The sequence below is a fragment of the Diadema antillarum genome, unplaced genomic scaffold (genome assembly GCF_040938485.1).
Source record: "Diadema antillarum isolate AM-2024a unplaced genomic scaffold, OU_Dant_1.0 seq00001878_RagTag, whole genome shotgun sequence".
Taxonomy (NCBI): Eukaryota; Metazoa; Echinodermata; class Echinoidea; order Diadematoida; family Diadematidae; genus Diadema; species Diadema antillarum.
Genome location: NW_027272546.1, coordinates 259,879 through 285,157, shown reverse-complemented (window position 1 = coordinate 285,157; position 25,279 = coordinate 259,879). Strand labels below are relative to the sequence as shown.

The following is a 25,279-nucleotide window of genomic DNA, read 5'->3' as shown; positions in this document are numbered from 1 at the left end:
GGATTCTCAATACAATCCAATCACTGAAATGCTTCTCAGAACATTATCTTCAACTAAACTGTCAGTATGCTCATTCATGTAAAGCCCAGGGATAACTTACTACAGAGAGTGTACGTGCATCATGAATGACACTTTGTCTAATACGTGTAGAATCTTATGTTTACAGTCCGCCGATTTTTGCCTATGCGGTTCGATTCAAAAGTAAAGGATGGCGAATGTAAGTTCTGCACATGCACCCCTGTGCAAGGATGAATCAACTGACCGAAGCGCGCTGGATATCACCTTTTCTGTTGTCGAGACCTTATTTTGTCTGCTCGCCGTTGTGTGTAACGGAGCCGTGGTGATGATTTTGTATCAGAAACCCAAGCTTCGGAACAAGTCAAACAGCCATCTCATGAACCTCGTAGTGGCAGACTTCCTGTACTGCCTCACCCTTCCCCTGACGATGTCAAGTACCCTGGCCGGTGGCTGGCAGCTCGGAGGTGTGGTCTGCCAGCTTCACGGTTTCTTCACACTCTGTGTCGTGTTGGCCATCGAGTTCAACTTTCCCATGATGGCCATATACCGGCTTATCGTCATTACTCGGTCGCAGCATCGCCTGGCGGATTTCTATAAAATGCACACGCACGGTCTACTCGCCACGACATGGATCTCTGCCGCGCTTTGCGCGTTCCCGCCGCTGGTCGGTTGGGGACGCTTTGGGTATTGCAACGGAGTTCCGGACTGTTTTTTGACGATCTGGTCCAGCAAGTCTTACGTCACATTCCTACTCATCACCACCACAGTTATACCATGCGTCATCATGGCGTTCTGCTACATTAAGGTCATTATAACGGTACGACAGAGCTCCACAAGGGTGAGGAACGCCGCGCAAAATGCAATATCTGGTTCTTCCGCGTCACTAGCGGTGTGCGACGACAGACGAATCCGTGCCTCCTCTCCCTCCCCATCCGTCCTCTATTCCGATAGAGACTTTTTGCCTATTCCTCAAAATCAACCCTCTAATAAAGCAGTGGCAGCATCAAACCAGCGCAGACCTAGCGCAGTGTCAATCGTGGGCAGGAATCGGGAGAGCATGAGGCGTGGATCCCTCGCATCTATTGCCTCCTCGACAATCTCGAACGTTCGGCCGAGCGAGCTGCGGCTCGGCAAATCACTCGCGCTCGTCACCGTGTCGTACGTGTGCACTTGGCTACCCGTCGTAGTTTGCGTTGTGCGCGCAATAATCTCTACAGATGTCTCAAAGGAACAGCAAGTGCACCTGATACAGCTGTTCCTCTTTCTCCACGTAGCAGTCAATCCCCTGGTGTACGGACTCCTGAACGACCCCTTCAAGAGCGTCCTCACCAAACTGTTATGCTGGAAACATCCTACAAGCTCACATGAAACAGAGAGGTGGGTCCCTCCCTCCGTGGCGTCTACTGTTCCACAATCCAAGATAGCAGAGAGAGCGACCAGGCAGGGCAACCACACGACCGAGGGTGACGAGAAGCGCACTCGATCAAGTCTAACACCACCGGATTCTAAACCAGACAAGGACATGCGGACGCGGATAAGAGAAGCACCGGAATCGGACCTGTCAACCAGTCAACACTCAGCTATCGCAGGAAACTCAGGAAAGCGATGACGGTTTATCTTCTCATTTATCTTCTTATCCACTTAAAGTCACTGAGACTTTTCAGCTATACAGAAACATTTTCCGCAAATAGTATTTACTCGGTCCTCATGAATTTTGAAAATGATTGTACCATTTTCATATTTTTCTCAAATGGAGGAATTTGGGAGGATTTGACACAGATGTTCTGACGTCAATATCATGCAAATAACATTTTCCAAGTGGTATCAAAGATATCCAAATGTTTGTCAGAATGCATTTAATCACTATGCTGTCCTGATAATAATAATTAATCATGTTAGAACAACAACCAAACCGAACAAAATGAAACACAACGAAGAAAAGCATAAGGGTAAAACCTGCAATGCAAACCGATTTAACGTGTTAATTTACAGGTTTTCTAGTGGATGCATTGGTGGAAAGAGTGTATATATATATATATATATATATATGATATATATATTGTTGGTTGGTATTCCAAGATGTGCATTAAAATGGCCTATACATACCAAGACAAATTGTGCATGAACAACTAAATCAAAATCGCCAAAATCAAATCTCTGCTGGATTCAGAGTCACCTCGAAAACAAATGTTGGGCCATCCTAACGTTATTGCCAAAGCGCAAGGGATAAGGTACATCCCTTCATTTAAATAAACAATCTGTGTGGATACACCATAAAGTGTGTTGTGTCTTCTGATTGTAGAGTGAATGTATTGCCATTAGCAACGTCGAAAAGGTTTGAGAATACACACAAACACACCTAGTACGAAAACACATACAAATACACCCACACACACACGCACGCACACACACACATACACACACACATACACACACACACACCCACACCCACACACACACACACACACACACACACACACATATATATATATATATATATATATATATACATGTGCATATTCATGGGGGTGATATTGAAATACATTTACCCTGACAATTCGGTATGAAGATATCGGATGAAACGAAATTCCTCTCATAACAGAGTTTGGTAACAATAAAACAAGTATGCTTTATTCATTCTTTTTTGGCTACTGGTATCAGGAAATGATAGATTACATAACCCATAAATTACTCTTGATTCCGGTACTTGAAGTTACCTTATTTTGTTTATCTTAAAGTAATGGCATTTTCATGCGTGAAAATTTTCCTAAAATGAAATGACACGAATACGTTAGTACTGATATACATATGGAAAAGCAACACACAACTGAAATTTTTGACAAGAGCAATTACTTCACGCAGACAACATAATCGACTATTCGAGTAGGCCCCTAATGTTAGTACATGAAAGTTTCAGAAACTACTCCATGAGCAAGATTAAATCTTTTCTTTTTATTTTCTAATTTCATTGTTGTGATTCATTATTAAAAAAAAAGGAGAATGTTTTCTTTGCAAACTGGAAAGGGTACATTTCTGTGCGCGATTTCCAGGATTGCTATACGAAATGAAAATGATTACTTTGAATATACGTGGGGTATACAAAACGTTGAAAAGTGTACAAAGGACAGAAAGTGCGTGTGGGTTTCACCATTAAGGCAGTAACGATCTGATATCCTGAACGTCAAAAATTCATCTCTCGACAAACCTTGATTCGGTCATACGATTTCGTCTAAATCGCTACCAGCTTTTAGCTTTTGATGTGGGCAAAATCGGGTGAAAATCCAGAAGAAATTACAGCAATGAATTCTGTGCGCGCATGGAGCCGGAAAGACAACCGGATAACGAGATAGCAGATAGCAGATAGCAGATAGCAAAATGCACCTAACGGGACAGAAGAACGACAGGAGAAGAAAAGGTATAGTGAACTTTTGAAGAAACGAAACTCTGTATTTCACATTGTTTTTCCTCCGTGTGCAAAGTATCCGTGAACTTATAGTCTGCCATCGCCATCAACACACTAATCATAGATGACAGGGAGGCGAGCACGATTTCGTCTCTGGTTTCCTTGCCATGATGACGTCATACCACGTACCATGTCAGCCGGAAGCAAGGCGAGCTGGCGGCTTCACTCCTTTCTTCTCGAGAAACCAAGATGTTATGCAGACTGGAATGAAAGAGAAATGGAGAAACATCATGGTAAATAAGTATTGACATTTTTTTCACTTGATACCATCAGGTCAGGCTGCTGTCAACTATCTATATCTACATAATATATATATATATATATATATATATATATATATATATATATATATATACATATATATATATATATATATATATATATACATTCTTGTATAGACAATACATGTATACACATACAGGACGTGTATATACATATATCCATATGCATATACATATATCATGTCGTATCGATGCACGCGACTGGGTCATATGGCTTAAAAAACGAAAAAAAGTCAAATCTCAAGTAAACAACATCGATAACAAACACGCACGCACAATCCCCCCCCCAAAAAAGGGAATCGAATGGCTAGCCTTTCCGAAATATTTTGTGTATGACATCCTATACAATGTCCTCAAAAGACTTTAACGGGTATTATTTCAAACCATGCACGAGTTATATTTTCCGTCAAAGAACTAACACAACAATTCGTGTTCAGAGGGTTAATATCCTTTAGTAAAACGTGATGGCTAGAAAAAAGAGTAAAGAAATAGGTATTTCACTATCAATAAACGATAAAAAATCGAAATGTAAAATCGTTGTCGATCAGTAAGTGAAATTTGCGCCACTTCATTTGTATCTATTCACAATTGATTGAAAACGTGAACTATCGCGATAAATATGCTTGATGTGAAGCTTCCTATCCGTCTCTTAACTTCTCAAATAGCCTGCATTCGGGATGATTTTCTCTTACCTCAGGGAGAAAGAAAACGTCTAAAAAGGACTCTTGGTGATGTTGACGCAGTCACTGGCGGTAAAGATCAGCTCTTCTCCTATTGCGTCCCTAAAGGGTCAATAGCTGATTGCGTAGAGACCCAAAGAGGCTTGGCAAAATACAAAGAATAAGCCGAATGGGAAAAGAGCAAGCTATTTTCTTAGCATATTATATGCGGTAATCCATCAAATCTAATCACTTTTAATTCCAATTTGAACGCCAATCAGTCCTTAAGATAAGGTGTTTCGACTCCCCGAAAATGGTTATACTTTGACCTTGAGACGGCCAAGGGATAGAAGGTACTTGTTTGATTATAATTTGTTTGTTGGTTGGTTATTCTTTTGGTTGCTGTTTTCAATACAAGATATTACCTTTTGGTTTGAAAAATTATTCTTTTATAAGAATTTAAAAAAGCTGCATTCGGCTGTCTCGGGAGTGCTTTATGTATAGGGCGTACGTGTATTATCCGTTTGGTACTGATGAAGAACAAACTGTATTACCATTTCATTTTCGTAGGAGGAAAGTTCAGATCCTTATAAACTTGTCGAAAGACTCCTGTGGTCATCTGTGTTTGAGTTGACGTAACACACAGACAACATAAATATGTAGACAGGTAATTCTTATCGGTGAAAAAAATCGAGACCGAGAATATCGTAAGAAAATTACTCCTTTATCAATATTTACTTTACATCTAATTCTAATTTCAATTGATATCAGAGACGTCTTTGAATTTAAATGAAATAACTTGCTGATTTTGATCTTCCACACTGAAGATGTGTAAGAGAAGGGGGATTAGCACCTACTTACGAACAGAAATGCATCGATAATAATAGTAACCATGACTATCATTAGTAAAAGTACCATCACGACAAATATGCACTATTGTTTAGATATCATGATTTGGTTCACCTTGCTAAAACTCATCTCATTTCACCAGCGTGACTGCGAGATCTACCTGAGCTAAACGTTGGTTAGGTTCAAAAGACAGATACCAAAGGTAAGTCTTGAGTGGCAGGGGGAAATGTAGATTGCATATGAACCATTTTGTTAATGACAGACAAAGTGTACAATGAATATCTTATATGATTCTCTGGATTACATCGGTGTGTATCTCAAAGGAAATATTGATACCAGAATAACAAAAGGCCGTATAATATCATGACGATGCATTATAAGAAGCCTAGGTGGCTGAACATGATATTTATATATTTGGACATTCTACAGTATAATGTTTTCAAGATTTCGTTTGTAGGTTGTCTGTTTCTTTGTTGAATTTTTCTATCACGGTATCGAGTCACATTGTATTTTAATTAAATGCATTCATTGTGAGACACAAGATTTGCTGCTCAATTTTCTTATTAGTAGCATAACAGTGAAAAAAGTGTAATACATACGTTGACATTGGCTAGCTGTGGTACCGTATATCTGTCATGCGATCCGGAATGCCAGGTTGGTACAAGCATAGTTCTTCGCCAGCTAGTGCGTCTCCTTCAAACACACGTTTGTACAGCATGGGCGTATTTCACTGTCCAAATAATACGTACAATGCAGCAAGAGGTTTCCTGCGATTAGCACATGTTGTGTCGAACTTTAGATGCATTGTCTCTCTGCAAGACTTTGCCACAGTGTGGCCAGCGGGAGGGGGGGGGGGGGGGAAGAACTTTTCTACTAGGCAGCAGCAAAAATTCTGCTTAAAGAGTAAAAGCTTATGCCAAACTCTCTTGGCTCTCTTGGGTTAACAGTATCCATCGGCTTGGCAGACATGCGCAAAGAATTAAAGGCGGACCCAGGCTTGTTCATAAGGTCGGGTCCAGACTTTTCTGCTTTTTCGATGTGATATTTTCCCGAAACTTGGTTCGACATTTTTTAGAGCCGAAAGGTTGTGTGTGTGTGTGTGTGTGTGTGTGTGTGTGTGTGTGTGTGTGTGTGTGTGTGTGTGAGTGTGTTGGGGGTGTTTTCTGACCGTAAAGTGAAAACAATATAATTTTTCATAAAAAGTACACATTTTTAACTTGTTACTGATATATGTTAAGGGTTGCATTATAGCCCCTGTTTTCTGAAAGAGGTAAGTAAAATGTTCTTTCTTACTCCAGAAAAAAAAATCTTTATCTTCTCTTCATATTGTTGCCCATAATGACGTCATGAAATGAAGAAGTCTCCTTACCGAGCGATGACGGCACCGAAACTTCAAAAGTTCATAACTCTTGAATGGATTGTCCGATTTTCCTCAAACGTTCACTGATGTGTTGCTGTTTTCAGTTAATATTTGGGCTTTGGTTTCGTTTTGCTTTAATGGCTCTTATAGATACACCAAATCATCCTATATCAATAAGGTGTATGCATATACGACGCATTGATGACGCATTAATGACGTCATTGCCGTAAGGTACACTCCGTGAAATAGATAAACAATTAATACAATACTTTTATGTGGTTGTGTCTTCTGACTGTAGAGTGAAAATATATTCAATAAAAGCTGTGTGTACACATACGCAGTATGAAATATAAAATGCAACAAACGCATTCGCATTCACATACACACACACACACATACACACATACACAAATATTTATTTATTTATTTATATGTGTTTGATACTTACGGACTGCGTAGGTAATACATGAGTTTATTCGACTCGAACGCCCACGCCTCCTTCAGAAGTCTTGACGAAAACTCCTGAAGTCTGAAGAAGGCGTGGGACGCCGAAAATTTGAGTCGAGTAAAGTTATGCTTTATTGGCCAAAAATGCATTACCAGTTTGTTTCTTCATTTCTTCGTGGAGCCAATACGTGAAATCTCAGCATGTTTATACTTATGTTTAATATTCATTGGTTAATGTTAAAATCCAACGAGAATTCAGTAAAAAGATATCAAATATATCTCTGAATATCAAATAAGACTTTGATAACAATGAACGAATACTCTTTTTTTTCTCTCCTTTTGGCAGCTGATATCTGGGAATAGAAGATGACAAGGTATACATAATTTACATTGAGGACATAATAGACTATCAAAGTCGTATTGATACGATGTACATGAAAGTTTAGGTGTCTACGCCATCAAGATATCCACTACTATCATGACTTCATGGATATAATTCATCATTTCATCAATTGTTTGCTTTGCAGACTGGAATGAGACCTTTTCTGTTAGAAATCCCCAAAATTGCTATGTAAAATGAAAGCGAAGCAAAGAAAAGCGAAACAAAACAAAACCGATATCCGATACCACTCAATATATTTGTAAGATATAAAACGCTGAATAGTGTAAAAAGAAGAGAAAATGCATCTGGGTAAAATTTAAGGCAATGACGATGATCTGAATGTCATAAATTCACGGCTCGACAAACGTTGACTCGTTCATCCGATTTTGTCCAGAACGTGACCGGCTCATTAAAGATTTTCGCTTTAGATGAGAGCAATATTTCACGGAAGTGATATGGAAGAAAAAGGTCACCGCCACAACGATGAACTCCATGCAGAGATACAGAACGACACGACAACCGGATGAACCCGGAAGAAAAAAAAAAGAAGCAAAATACATCCCTCACCTAACGAGACGGCAGAACGATGGGGGGGGGGGGGGGTGAAACGCACTTTTCTTCAAGCAATGAACTCTTTACTGCTATCGACACCACATTGTCTACAAGCTTTTAGTCTGCCATCGCCATTAACACCCTAATTATGGATGCCAAGGAGGCGGTCACGATTTCGTTTCTGGTTTCCTTGCAATGATGACGTCATACCACCATGTCAGTCGGAAGCTAGGCGAGCTGTCGTCTTTACTCCTTTCTTCTCCTGAAACCAAGATGCTATGCAGACTGGAATGGAAAGCAAAATGGAAAAACATCATGGCAAAAGAATTACATACAAAAATTATATAGCATTCTCACAGGATACCAAATATTTACGAGTTGAAATATTAGACCATGTTGATGAATACAACAACCCTCTTCCCCCTCCCCGCCAAAAAAAAAAAAAAAAACCCAAACAAAAATCATCGAAAAATATTCAGAAACAAAGAATAATCAAAACGAATCCCAGTTAAAGAAGACAAACAACAAAATAACACACACGTACACACACACACACACACCCCAAATGGCTAGAGTTGGCATAATGTTATGATAGTGGATGGAATATACATATTCAACACAAGGCATATCAAACCATGCATGGTTTATTTCCGTTTAAGAACTAATTCAACATTTAGAATTCAGAGCGTTAATGTCATTAGTAAAAGGTGACGGTTATAAAAGAAAGCAAAGGAACAACTACAAACAATAAGCATTGAACAAATAAAGAAATATAATCATACAATTTAATTGCTGTTCGGATTTATGCAAATTCAAAATTCAACCATTCACTCATTTATTCGTTATATTTCAACTGGAATTATCCGTTATAAATGGAAAGGACGCAAAGAAACAAGTACAGTACTATACGAAAGCAATAACCTATAAACAACCAGAATATGATGGCACAGTTGATCTGTAATTGGATTTGAGCCAATTAAATTGTATACACAATGATTGGAAATGTGACCTTTAATGACGCATTAGATGAAAGGATGCTTCTCACCTGTCTTTCAACTCCTCAAACAGCTTGCTTTCAGGATGCTTTTCTCTGTACTTTAGGGAGTAAGAAACCGTTTTCATGAAGTTCACGTAGTCACTGGCTGTAAAGTTCAGATCTTCTCCCATTGCGTCCCTAAAGGGATTATTGAATGATTGTGGCGAGACCGAAAGAGGATATGGAAAACAACAAAAATTAGCAGAAGGAGAAAAGCACACTGAAAGAGCAGCTTCCTTTGTTTACATTAAGGCAATCGATCAGGTGAAATATCATTTTCTTTTCAATGTGAACTTAAACCAATCAATAAGATAACGTTCTTCTACTCCTCAAAAACCGGAAAGTAAGGAACAGATGTTACCCCCTTTATTATATTTAAAGTTCCTTAAAATATTATGTACTCATGTAAGCGTTATGTTTAGAATTGCTTTGTATTACTTTATAATTATGAAAATAAAATCATTTGAACATAAGAACTATAAGATATGATTGTTAAAGTTTTAACCCTAAACTAGAAATGTCGCTATGGCAACTGGTATGCCTCCACCGTAATGCATACTTCTCCCAATAGGTCTAAAGTATGCCTTGACAATGTGGGACGACAGTTTCAAATACTCCTCAGTAACTGGCAAAAATTAATGACATGTTTGTCAAAAATATGCTGAGTGTTTGCTTTCCTTGAACTAGGTTTCAGTGGGATGGATGGCTAAACTGTTTAAGAGAACAGGTATTTGGGGATTTTAGCATTTTTACTTGACCTTTGATCCTTTCCGTTTGACCGCCATCGCCTACAAATCTTCAAATCACTAATTTGCTAGTCTCCATTTTCACGGCAATATATTCTCCCAATATGGGAAAATTGTGACATTTGAATATTTACCCTTGACTTTTTACCACATCGCCAGAATCTTTCCTTACAGAATCATCTTGCGGCAATTACCTACTCTTATAAAGTTTATGCATTGAGTAATCTCCAAAGTATGCAGAAAAAGCGTCATTTCAGTGCTAAGTAGTTGAATTATAACATTTTCACTCGACCTTTGACCTTTTATCCAATGGTCCAAAACTATCTCAAAGAATCTCTATCTGGTAGTACATTTAGGCCTATACACTAACTTTCACGGAGATACCTTCAGGCGTTGCTTTGACATGGAGGAAATAGTGAAATCTTGAGAATTTGACCTTGAACTTTGATCCCACGACCCTGGAAGTCCAAAGAGGAAACATTGACAGACAGTACATGCATATAATGTACTATGTTCCATGAAGATTCCTTGAGCCATTTCCGAGATTGATGAAAAAATGATTTTTCACTCGAGCATTTTCTCTGGACCTTTGATCCTTGACCTTATGGCCTGAACTGTCCTTGGAGAATCTCTATTTGTTGATGCATGCATACACCAAGATTCAAGAAAATCAGGCTTCAGGCATTGCAGAGATATGGGGGAATAGTGAAATTTTACGAATTTGACATTGACCTTAAGCATAATTATGTAACCAAAAGTTGACAGGTACAACTTCGTTCACTCATACATATATGCCAAGTTTTATTTGGATACCTACGGACGGCCGGAAGGACGGCCGGACAACCCAAAACCATAATGCCTCCGGCGACACTTCCTGGCGGAGGCATTAAAAAAAATGACTGTAGACTGGAAATTATTTTACAAATAGGAAAGCCGCCCTTGCTTTCCCCCAAGGGTGTTTTATGTCAATTATGCGCTTGGCAGTTGTTGGTATGAGCCTGGTAAAGGACAAGAACTGTATTACCTTTTCATTTCGTATAAAGGAAATCTCAGATCCTCATAAAACTTGACGAGAGTGTCCCGTGGTATCAGACGATATTCATTCAACGCTTTCATCTGAAGTTAAGATGACACAATACACGAACAACATAGATGCACGGGCTAAGGTCATTCATACACTATCAGGAAGACGAAAATCAAAATGTAGATAATGAAAGAAGCTTACTTTTCTCAGCGCTTTTTTCCGAACATCACAAGCAATTGCGTCCTAATATCATTATTTAGAAATAACTGGCAAACATTTTACTGTGATCGTTTAGACTATACATGCTGAAATGATGTGTAAAAGAAGGATTACTTACAGATAGCTACATATGCCTGTATCGTTGTTGTAATCATGAATATCATTAGTAATATTATCATCACAACTAATGCATCGTTGTGAAAATATCATTATTCGTGTATTTTTTGCTTCGCCTTGCTAAAACTCATGTCATTTGACTAACATGACCCGGCGATCTACCTAAGCTATGTTTACTATAGGCTCGAGAGACAGTCTATTTAACACAAACGTAAAGCTTGAGCAGAGCACGATCATTGTAGTTGGTCGATAGTAACTACATCGGGCAAATTTGCCCGAGCATTTGGGACGGCGTTGGAAAATTTTCGAACGTAAGAAAAAAAGCCCCATGAATTTTACAAAGAATTTAGTCGATCAGTCACTGAAGTTGTGTCAAGGGTAAGAATATCTTGCTCACGTATTTATCTTTGCACTCGAAAAGGCGCTCTTCCGTCGCCGCATCCTGATGATGTATTGTCTTGCACACTGTTGCCAAGACAACCACGCATCCTCCGGGCCTGAGGACGCGATCGACCTCCTGGAAGAAGGCGGGGTATTCGAACCAGTGGGCTGCTGAGGACGCGGTGATCACATCTACGGAGCTGTCTTCGACGGGCAAAGCTTCTGCTGGGGAGACGCTACACACAACGGTACGGAGAGAGACAGATATCACGGTTCAGCTTATGATTACTCCCATTTAGTTCAGAAGACAATCGTGGTGACGGTGATATTGGTAAGAACAAAAGCTACTGCTCGTCCTATCTGACAGTAATGTCATTTGTGATCATACACATCAGAGAAAAATTGGTGATGGTGGTTACCATTCGGCCATATACTCAATGACAATGAGCTTCATAAATATCATTGTTATTTCATTCTAACAATCATTTTGCCTATTGATGGTAGCGGAAATTAGCATCGCAGTAGTAGTGGTAGTTATTGTTTGTAGTGGAATAACAAAGGAGTCATTAAATCAGATACAATGATTTCTACATAATCGAAATCGCAATTGTTTTTAGCGAAAATAGAAATCAAGGCGTCGCTATCGCCTCATTTTCTTTGCTTAGATAGAAGTTTTAACTATCAATGCCATTAGCATTTCTGTTGAGCAAATCAAAATTCATAAAACTATACTAGCTTACCATCATTGTCTGAAAGCAGGATTCTTGCTTACTTCAAAGGATTTCCGCAGTATTATTAATATAAATCGTGTCAGTTGTTGATGCAGGCAGGGTCCGCATAACTGTGAGATCATTTTTACTTGCACACTTCTTTATCCTGCCTTTGGTGAATACGTGGATTTGCCAAGCTACAATTTTAATTAAAACAAACAAACAAAAAACAAACCTTGACAAACAGAACGGCAACAAACAGATCATCTGCTCATAACTTAATTGTTCCTTCTGCAGCTGCAATTCTTCTAACTTTGAAATCTTAGCAAATTGTTAAACGCTCTCATTTTGATATGTGGTCCGAGACTTTGAAAGAAAGAGGGAAACGTGAGATACAAACCAATAATCCACGTTACTTTGCCGATTCTGTCTCTTGGCCTCGTCAATCTGTGCCTGGCTGACGTCACAGCCTAGTGCTCGGTCGAAATGTCTGGCCAGACTCCGGGTGAACTGACCGGAGCCACATCCAACGTCCACCAACAGGATGGGGCGGTTGCCGTCCAACTTGATGGATATTGAATCAATGAAAATCCGTATAACATTGTTATGATATACTGTATATAACGTTGGCAGGTCATGAAAATTTCGTAAAAGCTACTCCCCTGCTAGTACAAAGTATAGCACGCATATATACCAAAGCAATCGGAATAATGGAGGTTTAAACTTCTATATCATTATCATTACCGTCATCATCATATTATCAAAACAATGTATATACATGTTATTATTATCATCGTGATCACTAATGTTCGTAAAGGCCGTGTCACACCTTTCCGGGCAAGTAATTGCGAGAAGGGTTTTCCAGCACGGAGGAGAATTTTCCGCGTGCGTACAAGAATGTTTCGCACTTGTGTCTTACCTGCTAGACTTGTGCTACTTACATTCTACTTGCGTGTATTCCGTGTGACCTGCGTGAGAGCCTTGAAACCGATCCGTTTTCTGTTACGAGCAACGTACGGGTACTGAGAAGTACCTACGTTGAAGTTGCCTGCGAGGTGCTGCCGGTAAGGGTCTCCTACTGGTGTTATGCGTGTACCTGTGCGAGCGAACCCCCACGACTCACTCGGAACAAGTTTTGAGCATGCTCAAGGCATTGTCATACTGTATTTGGGGAAGTTTTGCGGCTTGACTTGCGGGGGAAACAAGTTTGCTACCCGGAGCTCTCCGCAGTTTGTCAGCACCTGACAGTACCTAGTGCGTATTTCGCCTGTAGTTGCCCGGAGGTTCCCACGCAAGTCCCATTTAACCGCAGCCAAGTTTTGAGCATGACCAAAACTTTTTCCGGGTGAGTCGCGGGGATGCCCGGAGAGGCCCACGCACAACGCCTGTAGGAGGTCCGTAGTGGCAGCACCTCGCAGGCAACTCCCACGCAGGTACCTCGCAGTCCCCGTATGCAGCCAAGATAATGACATTCTGTGGGATTTCGGCCATTCCTTCAGAGAAATTCCTTCACTGAGTTGTCAGCACCCAAGCGACTGGTACACAGGTCACACAGCATACCCGCAAGTAGAGTTTAAGTAGAACACGTCCAGCAGTAAGACTCATGCACTGACTCGCCAAAATCCTTGTGCGTCCTCAGAAATTTCCAGTATCCTCGAAAATCCCCACACACAACAAGCCCGCGTAGCATGCCCGGAAAGGTGTGACAGGGCCTAAACATAGTTGCGGGTAAAAAGATTTGCGTGCGCACCTCCGGGCGACAACGGGTGAGATACGTGCTAGGTACTGTCATGTGTGGTTCATCTACGGGGACCTCCGGGTAGTTAAAATTGTTTTTTTGCAAGTCGCACGCAAGGCTTGCCCGGAAAGGTGTGACACGGCCTTAAGTAGCACAGTCATAACATTATCATTACATTTTAAAAGGGTACAAAAAGGCATACATATTCTATTCAGCATTCTCAGGGGCGGATCCAGGAATTTTGTAAGGGGGGGGGGGGGTGGGGGCGCAACTTATATTTCTGGTGCCACTTCCGGGTTTCATTTCATTTTTTTCTTTTTATTTATTTTGTTTTTAACGAAAAATAGAGGGGGGGGGGGAGGGCGTGCGCCGGTTGCGCCCCCCCCCCCCCTCTGAATCCGCCACTGATTCTTTATTTCTGGAATATGCACATCCGCCATCATGGTCCTGCCCCTGTTAATGATTTTTTATATTCATGTTCGTAACCTATTGAATAATTATTTCATACTTCAAATTAAACGTGGAATGTTCCTACACACAGACACACAATCAACAATACATGGCAGCTAGTCGCATGACCACCTCATACAGCAAGACACCTTCAACCTATACGTGCATCCATCGCGCAAATGCTACGTGTATCACCGTAGAGTGTCACGTTACCCTGGAGGCCAATGCGATCATTATGAGATAACAGATTTGTTGATCACTTTTCTCAACACATCGAATTAAGTAGGCTTTGACAGGTACGATACCTTTACGTCGGCTAACTGCAGTACCGTATCTGTCACGCCATCTGGAATGCCTGGTCTGTACAGGGCATAGTTCTTCGCCAGCGCCTCTCCTTCAAACACGCGTTCGTAGTGGGTGTATTCACACATTGCTCTTGAAGTGTTCATGCAAGCACATCCTATGAAGCAAAATAGTTTCCGCCAATAAACACCTGTCCTAAATTACAGCTCTAATCGGTTTCTCTACAAGACCTCGCCATATTAATAGTAGCCGATAGATCAGCAGACTGCATGGGGATCCACACGTGAACGATTTTTCCGTACGCAATCTTCAGGATCTATACAGTATACCTGCATAATTATGTGCTGCATGTCTCGACGTTATTACCCACTTCAGCTGCAGACGTCTGCATGTAGGAAAATTCATGTCAGTTGAGCACGCGACGACCTTTAAGAACTTATCTGAGTAGAAATACTTGAATGATTTTGGCGTTCGTCCACGTCTAACGGTACGATTTCATGCAACGTTTCCACTCGCTGTGCCAGTGTCATTGTATCCACATGGAGCTACTAAAGATGTAGCTACTAAAGATGTACCTCCAGGGTATTAATTTATTCCGTCTTCACGAGATGGATGTACAGGCCTACGCACACAGATGCAGCGTCCTAGTTTTGCATTTATAGATGTCTGTGTTGCGGTCAATGTACATGTATTCTAGCTGTTTCGTTTAGGTCGATGACCACACGGATTTGTATCAAAGTTCAGTTTAACTGCATGCAGAACGATAGCATGTATATTGACTCGGGGAAAGGGATTTAGGTAAATAGAGTAAACCAACAAACATGACGGGGAAATTTGGAATAAAATATTTCAAGTGTTTTCAAATAAGATTGGACAAAATGAAGCTACGGCACTTTTACATGAAATTTCATAAAAGAGAAAGAGACATTGGCCGCAACTAAATATGCAAATAAGATGAGACAATGACGTCATGATATCAGTTCTCACATTCGACTTTAGTCGCTAATTCAGTAACTGGATAACCCTACCAACTTCAGTGTCATACACAAGGAGTATTACAATTCTTGAAGCAGGTAGATACTCTTCGTTCTAGTTTAAATAGACGACTTTTAGGCATACTGAAGATTCACGAGCAAGATCAATAGATCAACCCATCTCATTTGAACCCATCTCATTTGAACCCATCTCATTATGTGCTTCCGACTGTTAAAAATGCTTCTATTCTGAAAACCTTAAGATATTTCTTTCGTCCCGCGTGAATTGTTCAAGTCGAACGTGAACATGGTGTAAATCCTTCACAGCATAGACAGCTCAATGATTACCGGTACACCTGTTTTCACTAGTGAGTCGGGATGTCCTTGTCTATCATGATAAACCTGTGTAGTTATCGTTTTGACATAGGTGACCTGTAACACAATTCAAACACTTAAGATGAACCTTATACTTTACATGATACAGTGTATCATGATAGTGTGCGCCGCCTCAACTATCAGATTTTAACTTCAGTACAGGTTTTGAGGAAACGGCACATTAATTAGTGTTTGACTGTGCAACGTCTAGAAGAAAATCATATAAGTAAATCGAACAACCAAGAAACGAGGGCTAATTTTGGGTGTGAAGTGTAACGGTAATAGGTAATTAACTGATTGTGCGAGATCAATTTGAATATCGAAAGTCGACTGCGTAAATTATATTTATGATATAATCCTGATTTATTCTGTGTTATGTTTTGTTGGAAAACGAAGAATGAAAATAAATGGATTGAAATGAATTGAATTACAGTGTAGTTACGTATAGCTTTTTCCTGCTTTATCAGGCGAGTGAATTGGAAAATGTTAATGTCATGTACACATGATTCCTCTTTCCTTGCCTGAAATACTCTTCCACTTCAATCAAGCTAAAACTGTAAAAAAAGACTCTCTGGATGCATTTTTGCGAAATTTAGAGATCTGTCTACAATGCGTAACTTTCTCATTTTCGTTAAACCCTTCGTTATGTTCACATCCGCTGGAAATGAAGTTGAGGAAAACAGCACTCTCCAGATATTTGAGATATTCAAGTGAAGTCACAGTCTACAGCTGCATATCGACACTGTGTAAAGTACATTCTCGTGTGTTCTCTACTTGTAACTTTATACTAACAAGTTGAGCTCTCTCTCTCACTCTCTCTCTCTCTCTCCCCACCCTCCCTCCCCCTCTCCCATACATGTTCATTAATCTTTGTATACTAGTAACAAGTGCACAAGAGTATACAGGGCACATTACTGGCAACATTCAATTCAATTCAATTCAATTTATTCGGCACAAAATAACTCAAAAGTACATTATGTACACAATAAAAACAAAAGCAATGTGTATAAACATACATGCACATATTATGGAAATTGATGCCGAGACCCCTTTGAAGCATCTGGTGTTTGTTGTTGGGGAACAAAACAAAATTATACAAAATACAGTTGCTAAATAGCATATTGTGCAAAAATAAAAATGAAGAAAAAAATACACACACACACACACACACACACACACACAACTTATCAGCCCTACACTATGCATACACACCACATTCTTATCACACACACATGCAGCGCACACCCAACACACTCATTCAGTAGCAATGTCAGGATCAAAAAGTGAAGAGTAGAAGAAATTTGGTAGCAAGCAGTCTACTCAGTTACGGATAACAGTTTCTTAAAAGTATGTTGTTTGAATAATGTTCTGAAGAGAGAAAGTGTAGTGCTAGACTTGAGATCTGGACTAATTGAATTCCATTCATTTACACCTGTAAAACGAATTGAATGGGTTCTAACTGTTAAACGGGCTAATGGCATTCTCAGGCTATATCTTTCCCTCGTAGAATAATCATGAAAACACAAATTACATTTAAACATATCATGAAACAAAATTGGGAGAATACCTTTATGATACTTAAACATAAACATAAAACATTTTGTATATAAAGATTCTTCTTTATTTTCTTCATGAAAAGTGCACTCAAACTCATGTGGGAGACAAGAATTGGAAGTGTCTGATGCAGTAAACAGTTTCCTTTGTAATTTCACTTTACACAAAGCCGGAGCCAAATACACCGCACAAAATTGTGTGACTGTGGTTGATCATTGGACTTAAAGCTAGCATTATTCTCGTTTGCAGCTGAAATTGATATCCTTGCACTTTTATGAACAAATCGACAGTGGAGTATCGGCATTATGACGTCAGGGGAACCTTTACCTAACGGGGGTAGAGAAATAAAACGGATGCGTAAACGGTAGAGAAATATAACGGATTATTTTCATTTCCATCAAGTCCTTAATGAAACAAAATGTATTTCTGCTGATCATGTGACATATTATGTTACAAGAATATACCGTCATTTTGACGTTTGTATCATCCATGTGTATTGTTTGGAAATGAAAATAAAACAGGAATGATTGAGTGAGAGAATGAATTTCCTCATGACTGTATCTCTTGAGTTCATCCTACAACAGTGGCAATATACCCTTAACAAACATTTGCATCAGCTGTGTTATATAGTATATCTCGAATTGCTCCTTCTGCAGCTCAGTTCTTCTAACTTTGAAGTCTTTGTAAACTGTGAATCTCACTTGTTGATAATCATAATGTGGAAGAAGGTGAGATACTAACATTTAATAGTCCACGTGACTTTGTTGACTCTGTTTCTTGGCTTCGTCAATCTACGCCTGACACAACCACGTGCTCTTTTCTACAACGCACTTTCCTAAAGCAATGAACTCTTTACCATGTTTACTGCTATCGTTGTATTTCCCGCGCATACGTGAAATGTCTACAAGCTTTTAGTCTGCCATCGCCATCACCACCCTAATTATGGATGCCAAGGAGGCGGTCACGATTTCGTCTCTGGTTTCCTTGCCATAATGACGTCATACCACCATGTGAGCCGGAAGCTAAGCGAGCTGTCATCTTTACTCTTTTCTTCTCCAGAAACCAAGATGCTATGTAGACTGGAGTGGAAAGGGAAATGAAAAAACATGCCAAATGAACTACGCATGATTCTCACATGATACCAAATATTTACGAGTTGAAATATCAACCATGATAATGAATACTCTAACCCCCGCCCCCAAGCAAATAAAAACAACCAAAAAAAAAAAAACCCACAAAAACATCAACCCCCCAGAAATAACAATAAACAAAACGAATCTCAGATAACGAAAACAAACAACAAAATGACAAACTAACACACACACAAACAAAAACCAACCAAAAATTGGCTAAAGTTTAAGTAATGTTATGATTATGGATGGAATATACGACCTATTCAACACAGGGGACATCAAACCACGCACGGTTCTTTTCCTTCTCAGAACTACAACAGTTAGAGTTCAGGGAGTTACTCTCATTAGTCAAGATGATGATCATAAAAGAAAGCAAAAGAACAATTACAAAACAATAAGCAACACACAAATAAAAATGTAACAGTATAAATGTAGTTGGGATTTATACTCAAATTCAATTTTTCAACTATTCACTCATTCATTTATTCATTTATTTTTCAAATGGAATTTTTCAAAAGGAAAGGAAGCATAGAAACAAGTACTTAAAAAGCAACAAACTATAAACAACCCAAATAATAATGATACGGTAGAGTTGATCTGTATTCGGGAATTGAACGGAGTAGTTTGTATCTATTCACAATTGTTTGAAAACGTGACCTTTCTCGACACATTGGATGATATGTTTCTCACCTGTCTCGAAACTCATCAAATAGATTGCTTTCCGGATGTTTTTCTCTGTACTTCAGGGAGAAGGAAACCGTTTTGATGTAGTTGACGTAGTCACTGGCAGTAAAGTTCAGATCTTCTCCTATTGCGTCCCTAAAGGGTCAATAGAATGATTGTGTAGAGACCGAAAGAGGGTATGAGAAAACACGAAGAATATTATTAGCCGAAGGGGAGAAGTACACTTAAAGAACACGTCCCTTTGTTCAGGTCCTATATAAGGTAATCTATAAAGTGTAACAGATGTATGTATATATATATCAGTAAGATAACTTCGGTGGAATCCTCGAAAGTGGTCACCTCGGTTTTGAGGCGGCAAAGTAACAGAAATTATATTTCTAAATGCATGTTTGTTCGAGGTATTTTACCCGAAAAGACCGAAAACATTGACTTTTTATTTGAATATCAGGTCTTTTACAGGCAAACAAAATCCGCCCTAAGTTTGTCCCAAAAGTGCTTTATGTCGATTATGCGTTTAGTATGAGCCTGGTAAAGAACAAAATAAAAATGTATTACCTTTTCATTTCGTATGATGGAAAGTTCAGATCTTCATAAAACTTGACGAAAGAGTCCCGTGGTATCACCCGATATTCATTCAGCACTTTCATCTGAAGTTAAGGCGACATAATGTTGAGGTCAGTCATATCGGTTAGACGAGAATCAAAACGAAGACACTACTGAAAAAAAGCTTACTCTTCTGAACAAAATTTCCATTTCTTTTCAACATCACCATGATCACAAGCAATTACATCGGAATGTAATTATTTCTTAACTCGCAGACATTTTACTGATTTTGATCTTTCAGACAGAAATGATAAGTAAGAGAAGAGAAATTACTTATAAAAAGCTATATGCCCGTATAATTATTGTAATCATGTAATCATTAAAACATTGTCACGACGACAAAGGCATCGTTGTGAAAATATCATCATTTATTGCCCTACCTTGCTAAAACTCATCTCATTTGACTATAGCGTGACCTGGCAATCTACCTAAGCTGTAATGTTTGCTAGGTTCAAGAGAAAGTCTATTTAACACAAACGTAAAGCTTGAGCGGAAGGGGCAATACCAAATAAGCAGTTGTGTCTCTGATATGCAAATGTATGGATTGCACTGGTGTGTATCTTGAAAGAAAAATATAGACATATAAAAGATTGACAGTTATATACTGTATTAGAATAACGCAATGACCGTTTATCAAGACAATATCTTATGGGAAGCATAGGTGGCTGAACACATTTGAAGAAAATGATTCCTGAATTCAGTAATTTTACAAAACGACAAAATTATTCAAGATTCCGTTTTTGGTTTGTTTATTTTCCCCCAGGTTTTAGTCGGTCGATAGTGGCTACATCGGACAAGCTTGCTCGAGCATTTGGGATGGCATGGATAGGTAAGTTAAAAAGAGCCCCGTGAAATTTACAAAGAATTCAGTCGATCAGTCACTGGTGCTGTGTCAAGGGTATATCTTGCTCACGTATTTATCTTTGCACTCGACAAGGCGCTCCTCCGTCGCCGCATCCTGATGATGTATTGTCTTGCGTACTGTTGCCAAGACAACCACGCATCCTCCGGGCCTGAGGACGCGATCGACCTCCTGGAAGAAGGCGGGGTATTCGAACCAGTGTGCTGCCGAGGACGCGGTGATCAAATCTACGGAGTTATACTCAACGGGCAGAGTTTCTGCAGGGGAGACGCTTTACAGACAGTTGTAAGAGGAAAGAAATAGTAAAATTATCACGGGCCTGCTTGTGATTACTCCCACATAGTTTACCATGATGATGACGGTGATATTGTGGAGGGGGAAAATATCGCTCGTTCTACCTCTATCTGACTGTAACGTCATTTGTGATCATCGTCATCAACAGAGAAAAGTTGGTGATGGTGATGGCGATGATGAGGACAATGAACACAATAATAAGCATCATAAACAGCATTGTTATTTCATTACTCATAATCATTTTGCCTTACTATGGTAGTGGCAGTATAGTAGTAGCAGAACAGTAGTTGATGTTTGTAGTGAAAAAAAGTGTCGTTAAATGAGATAATGATTTCTATATACGCTGTATGTAATCGAAATCATAGGTTTTTTTTTATGAAAACAAAAACAAGGCATCACATTTTTTATGCTTAAAGAAGTAGCCACAATATAGTTTTGATTACCAATGGCAATGCCATTAAAATTTTCTGCCGTGCAAATCAAAAGTCATACAACTAGTATCATGTCAAATCGAAATGTCTGAAAGCAGGATTGCTTATTATACTTTATAGCATTTCCGCAATATCATTTTAACTCGTTTCCGTTTCCGTTGCAGGCAGGATTCGCATAACTGCGAGATATGTATACAATATACCTGTACACATTTCTTTCTTCCGCACAAAAAAAAAAAGCAAACCTACTGAAGGTATAGGTAAAGGCACACCTTCATCATACGCTTCGCTGATTACACGATTCGCCATGTTGCAATTTTCACACACAAAGAAGAACCGGTCATCTGCTCGTAACTTATTTGTTCTTTCTATACAGCTGCAGTTCTTTAACTCGGGTTAAGTCTATGCAAACTGTAAAAGTTTCTCTTTTTTGTTGTTACATGGCCCAAAACTTTGAAATAAGAAGGGAAAAGAGCAAATGTGAGACACTGACCAATAATCCACGTGACTTTGCTGATTCTGTCTCTTGGCCTCGTCAATCTGTGCCTGACTGACGTCACAGCCTAGTACTCGGTCGAAATGTCTGGCCAGACTCCGGGTGAACTGACCGGAGCCGCATCCAACGTCCACCACCAGGGTGGGGTGGCTTCCCTTCAACTGGACGAGGGATATTAATGAATCACATTGGAAAAGACTTGATAAAACATAGAAAATATTTCTGCATTACACTGCGCATACGAAAATTGCGAAACAGCTACTCCGCTATAGTAGGCCTACAATGTACCGGGTGGCACCAACGCACGAAAGCAATCAAAATAATGGACATATTCATTATCATTATTACCATCATCATTATTTTCATTACGTCATTATCATCATGCTTATCAATAATTATACTAGAGAAACTCTCATAAAGTAATATAATAAGATTATGATATATATAATATATAATAATATAAGAGACTCTTAATGCAGTAGTGATTATATAGCACCAGTTATATTATCAGTACATCTTTTAAAAAAAAGGGGGAGGCACACTCTTCAGTATCCTTTGATTCAGAAATGAACATCCGCCATCACTGGCCCTGCCCTTGTTCAAACTTTGTTTAATATTCATTTCTTTACTACATAAGTATTTCATATTCAAAATAAACGAGGAATGTTCCTACACAGAGGCACACAATCAACAATACAAGGCGAGGGCCAGTGTAAACGCATTTACCAACTCATAACAGATATAGCATATAGATAAAAGGCATATATTCAACTACATGTATATCACGCAAGTTCTATATCACTGTAGAGACTGAGAGTCACGTCACCTTGTATGTCGATACGATCATTATGAAACACCAGATTTGTTGATCGGTTTTGTTGTTGTTGTTGTTTTTTTTAACACAGTGAATTAAGTACCGTAGGCTACATAGGTATATGTATACCTTGACGTCGGCTAACTGCAGTACCGTATCTGTCACGCGATCCGGAATGCCAGGTCTGTACAGGGCATAGTTCTTCGCCAGTGCGTCTCCTTCAAACACGCGTTCGTAGTGGGTGTTTTCACACATTGCTATTTCAGTGTCCAAGTAATACTATGAAGCAAGACCATTTACAGCAATAAACTCCTGTCCTATGTAACAACTTATTCGGTCTCTCTGCGTATAAGACCTAACCGATAGATAACGCAGAATGCAGAATGGAGATCCACACGTGAACGTTTTGTACCCGTATGCTGTAATCTTCAGGATATATACAACAGGATCCGGGCTAACTCGGCCCACGGGACAACTCGTCCCACCCGTCGAGGGTGGGCCGAGTTGTCCCACCCGTTGGTATCGATAGTGATCGTGAGCGCTTGTCTGTGTTTGAGGTTATTTTGTCTTTGTGACGTCTTTTTTAACCGTAACTTTTATGGAATTGTGCTCAGTAGTTTCTGTAAAGAATATTTGCCAACTTTTGGGGGATACAACGACGTAAAAATGAAATTTCAGACGTTTTTATCGCGGTTCGCGATCCCCATAGGTTCACGTTCATTTCGCGCGGTGGGCTAACTCGGCCCAGCTAAGTTTTAGCTGTTGTTTTGTCAGTAAATCTCCGTAAAAATATCAATTTTATCATGTATGAAGGTGTATTCAGGGTTCCTTCAACTAATTTCATCTTCGAGGGAATTTAATTTTGCACATGTTTGGTGAAATGTTGGATATTTGTTCGCATGATTTCATCTTTGCCGTATCCGCACCGCACCGGTCTCGCCACCAGCAGCTCGCTCACGCATCACTGTGGCAGAGCTGAGCAGCGCCATGCCCATGCCCACTCTCGGCGAGGCATCGGGCGGCGCGGGGCACCCGCGCGAACGGCACAGAGGGAGCAGCCAGCCACTCCGTAAACGTCGCTACGGATACGGGCGGTGGTTGAAATTGGAGGAAAAGGCGTCATTTGCTGCACTTCCCAATTTTCTCGCGTGAGTACTAAATTCTATGCAGTAGTCAGTTGGCATTTTCCTATCCATTGTCTTGAACTTTGAGCTGAGAGCTAGAGAGGGAGCAACTTGTTTCAACTCAACTGTGTTTTGCTACAACGTCGCGTGAATTGGGCTGAGCTGGTGTGCTACCGCCAGCCAATGCCAAGGTGAAAGGGCAAGGGTTTCTGCTAAAGGCTGGGCATATAGGGGGTTGCTTGACTCTTTTTTTTCTGATTTTTTTTTTGTCTTTTATTTTTTTCTGATATTTTCAGATTTTGGTCAAATTTCAACCCTCTGTACAAAAATTGAACCTTGCACAGGAACCAATGATGTGTATGTGAGTGTGTGCTGACAATGGCCCTGAACAATGGACATGCCTGAACCACCTGTTGACTAGGCGTCAGTCTAGATCTCGTGCTCCCAGGCACATGAATGCTTAATCAATAATTCATGTGGATTGCCCTGGGCACTGCTAGTCTGGATTCATGCACGGTAAAGGGTAAACTGCATGCACATGGAAAAAGGAAGCACACGTTTCCATGTGCTTGCAAACACCACATTCCATTCCAGCTGGCAATCATTTTCAATTTTTGCTTCACATATCAATAAATTTGGGATAAAAGCAAAATGATCTAAAGTTCCTCATTTTAATACAACTGTCTACTAATTAAATAGTCTTACAAATTTTTCGCTTTTTGATAAAATAAATCATTTTTAGTAAAGAGTTCAGCAGCATTTATCATTGCGGCGATATGTTTCACAGTAGATTTATTTAAGGTTCCATTTACACAAGTGTATACTCTAATTGATTTTCTTTGCTTCCTGTCACCATGTTTACGATAGAACAGAAGGTATTCATTGTAATTTCGTTTTTCAGAAGTACTTAGGGAGAGCACTGTTGAGACCCAACGACAGTATCGGCAGGCGTTTGACTTTACACAGATACTGCCAGAGGCTGAATAAAGACTAGTTGTGATAGTGGAATTTCTCATGAATAAATAATGAAGCATTCAAACCCTAACCATTGTTTAGTACCATTGTCAGGGTGTTAACCACACACTCCCATACACATCCATTGACTCCTGTGCAAAGTGAAATTTTGTACAGAGGGTTGAAAATAGAGCAAAATCTGGAACCTGACTGTGAAATTAATCATGGATTTCATGAAACTGATTT

The 25,279-nt window shown here is 39.7% G+C and overlaps 3 protein-coding genes across 3 annotated transcripts; 1 reads left to right on the top strand and 2 right to left on the bottom strand.

Annotated features, from left to right (window-relative positions):
- The first annotated feature begins 208 nt into the window (after positions 1 to 208).
- LOC139712941 (G-protein coupled receptor moody-like) lies at positions 209 to 1,866 on the top strand. Its single transcript, XM_071624722.1, has one exon. It carries the CDS (start codon positions 209 to 211, stop codon positions 1,625 to 1,627), a length of 1,419 nt encoding a protein of 472 aa, XP_071480823.1. The 3' UTR covers positions 1,628 to 1,866.
- Positions 1,867 to 8,178: 6,312 nt separating this feature from the next.
- Positions 8,179 to 14,863, bottom strand: LOC139712940 (putative methyltransferase DDB_G0268948). Its single transcript, XM_071624721.1, has 6 exons — positions 14,762 to 14,863; positions 12,645 to 12,808; positions 11,551 to 11,770; positions 10,818 to 10,909; positions 9,057 to 9,185; positions 8,179 to 8,296 (listed from the first exon to the last, which is right to left on the bottom strand). Exons 1-6 carry the CDS (start codon positions 14,861 to 14,863, stop codon positions 8,179 to 8,181), a joined length of 825 nt encoding a protein of 274 aa, XP_071480822.1.
- Positions 14,864 to 18,152: 3,289 nt separating this feature from the next.
- LOC139712937 (putative methyltransferase DDB_G0268948) lies at positions 18,153 to 23,242 on the bottom strand. The gene is made up of 6 exons (XM_071624718.1): positions 23,085 to 23,242; positions 22,139 to 22,302; positions 20,972 to 21,191; positions 20,011 to 20,102; positions 19,462 to 19,590; positions 18,153 to 18,717 (listed from the first exon to the last, which is right to left on the bottom strand). The coding sequence occupies exons 1-6, from the start codon at positions 23,208 to 23,210 to the stop codon at positions 18,600 to 18,602; spliced, it is 849 nt and encodes a 282-aa protein (XP_071480819.1). The 5' UTR covers positions 23,211 to 23,242; the 3' UTR covers positions 18,153 to 18,599.
- Between the last annotated feature and the right edge of the window lie 2,037 nt (positions 23,243 to 25,279).

Bases quoted from the DNA above. Each gene is read 5' to 3' on its own strand.
- LOC139712941 (XM_071624722.1), top strand. From the start codon at position 209: ATGGCGAATGTAAGTTCTGCACATGCACCCCTGTGCAAGGATGAATCA.
- LOC139712940 (XM_071624721.1), bottom strand. From the start codon at position 14,863: ATGTGTGAATACACCCACTACGAACGCGTGTTTGAAGGAGAGGCGCTG. The intron at 12,809-14,761 runs GTACTGCAGTTA...ATATCCATCAAG, and splicing joins CAGATGGCGTGACAGATACG to TTGGACGGCAACCGCCCCAT. The intron at 9,186-10,817 runs GTAATACAGTTC...TAATCCCTTTAG, and splicing joins CCTTTATACGAAATGAAAAG to GGACGCAATGGGAGAAGATC.
- LOC139712937 (XM_071624718.1), bottom strand. From the start codon at position 23,210: ATGTGTGAAAACACCCACTACGAACGCGTGTTTGAAGGAGACGCACTG. The intron at 21,192-22,138 runs GTCAGTGTCTCA...CTGTCTGTAAAG, and splicing joins CAAAGTCACGTGGATTATTG to CGTCTCCCCTGCAGAAACTC. The intron at 20,103-20,971 runs GTGAGCAAGATA...CCTTAACTTCAG, and splicing joins TCGAGTGCAAAGATAAATAC to ATGAAAGTGCTGAATGAATA.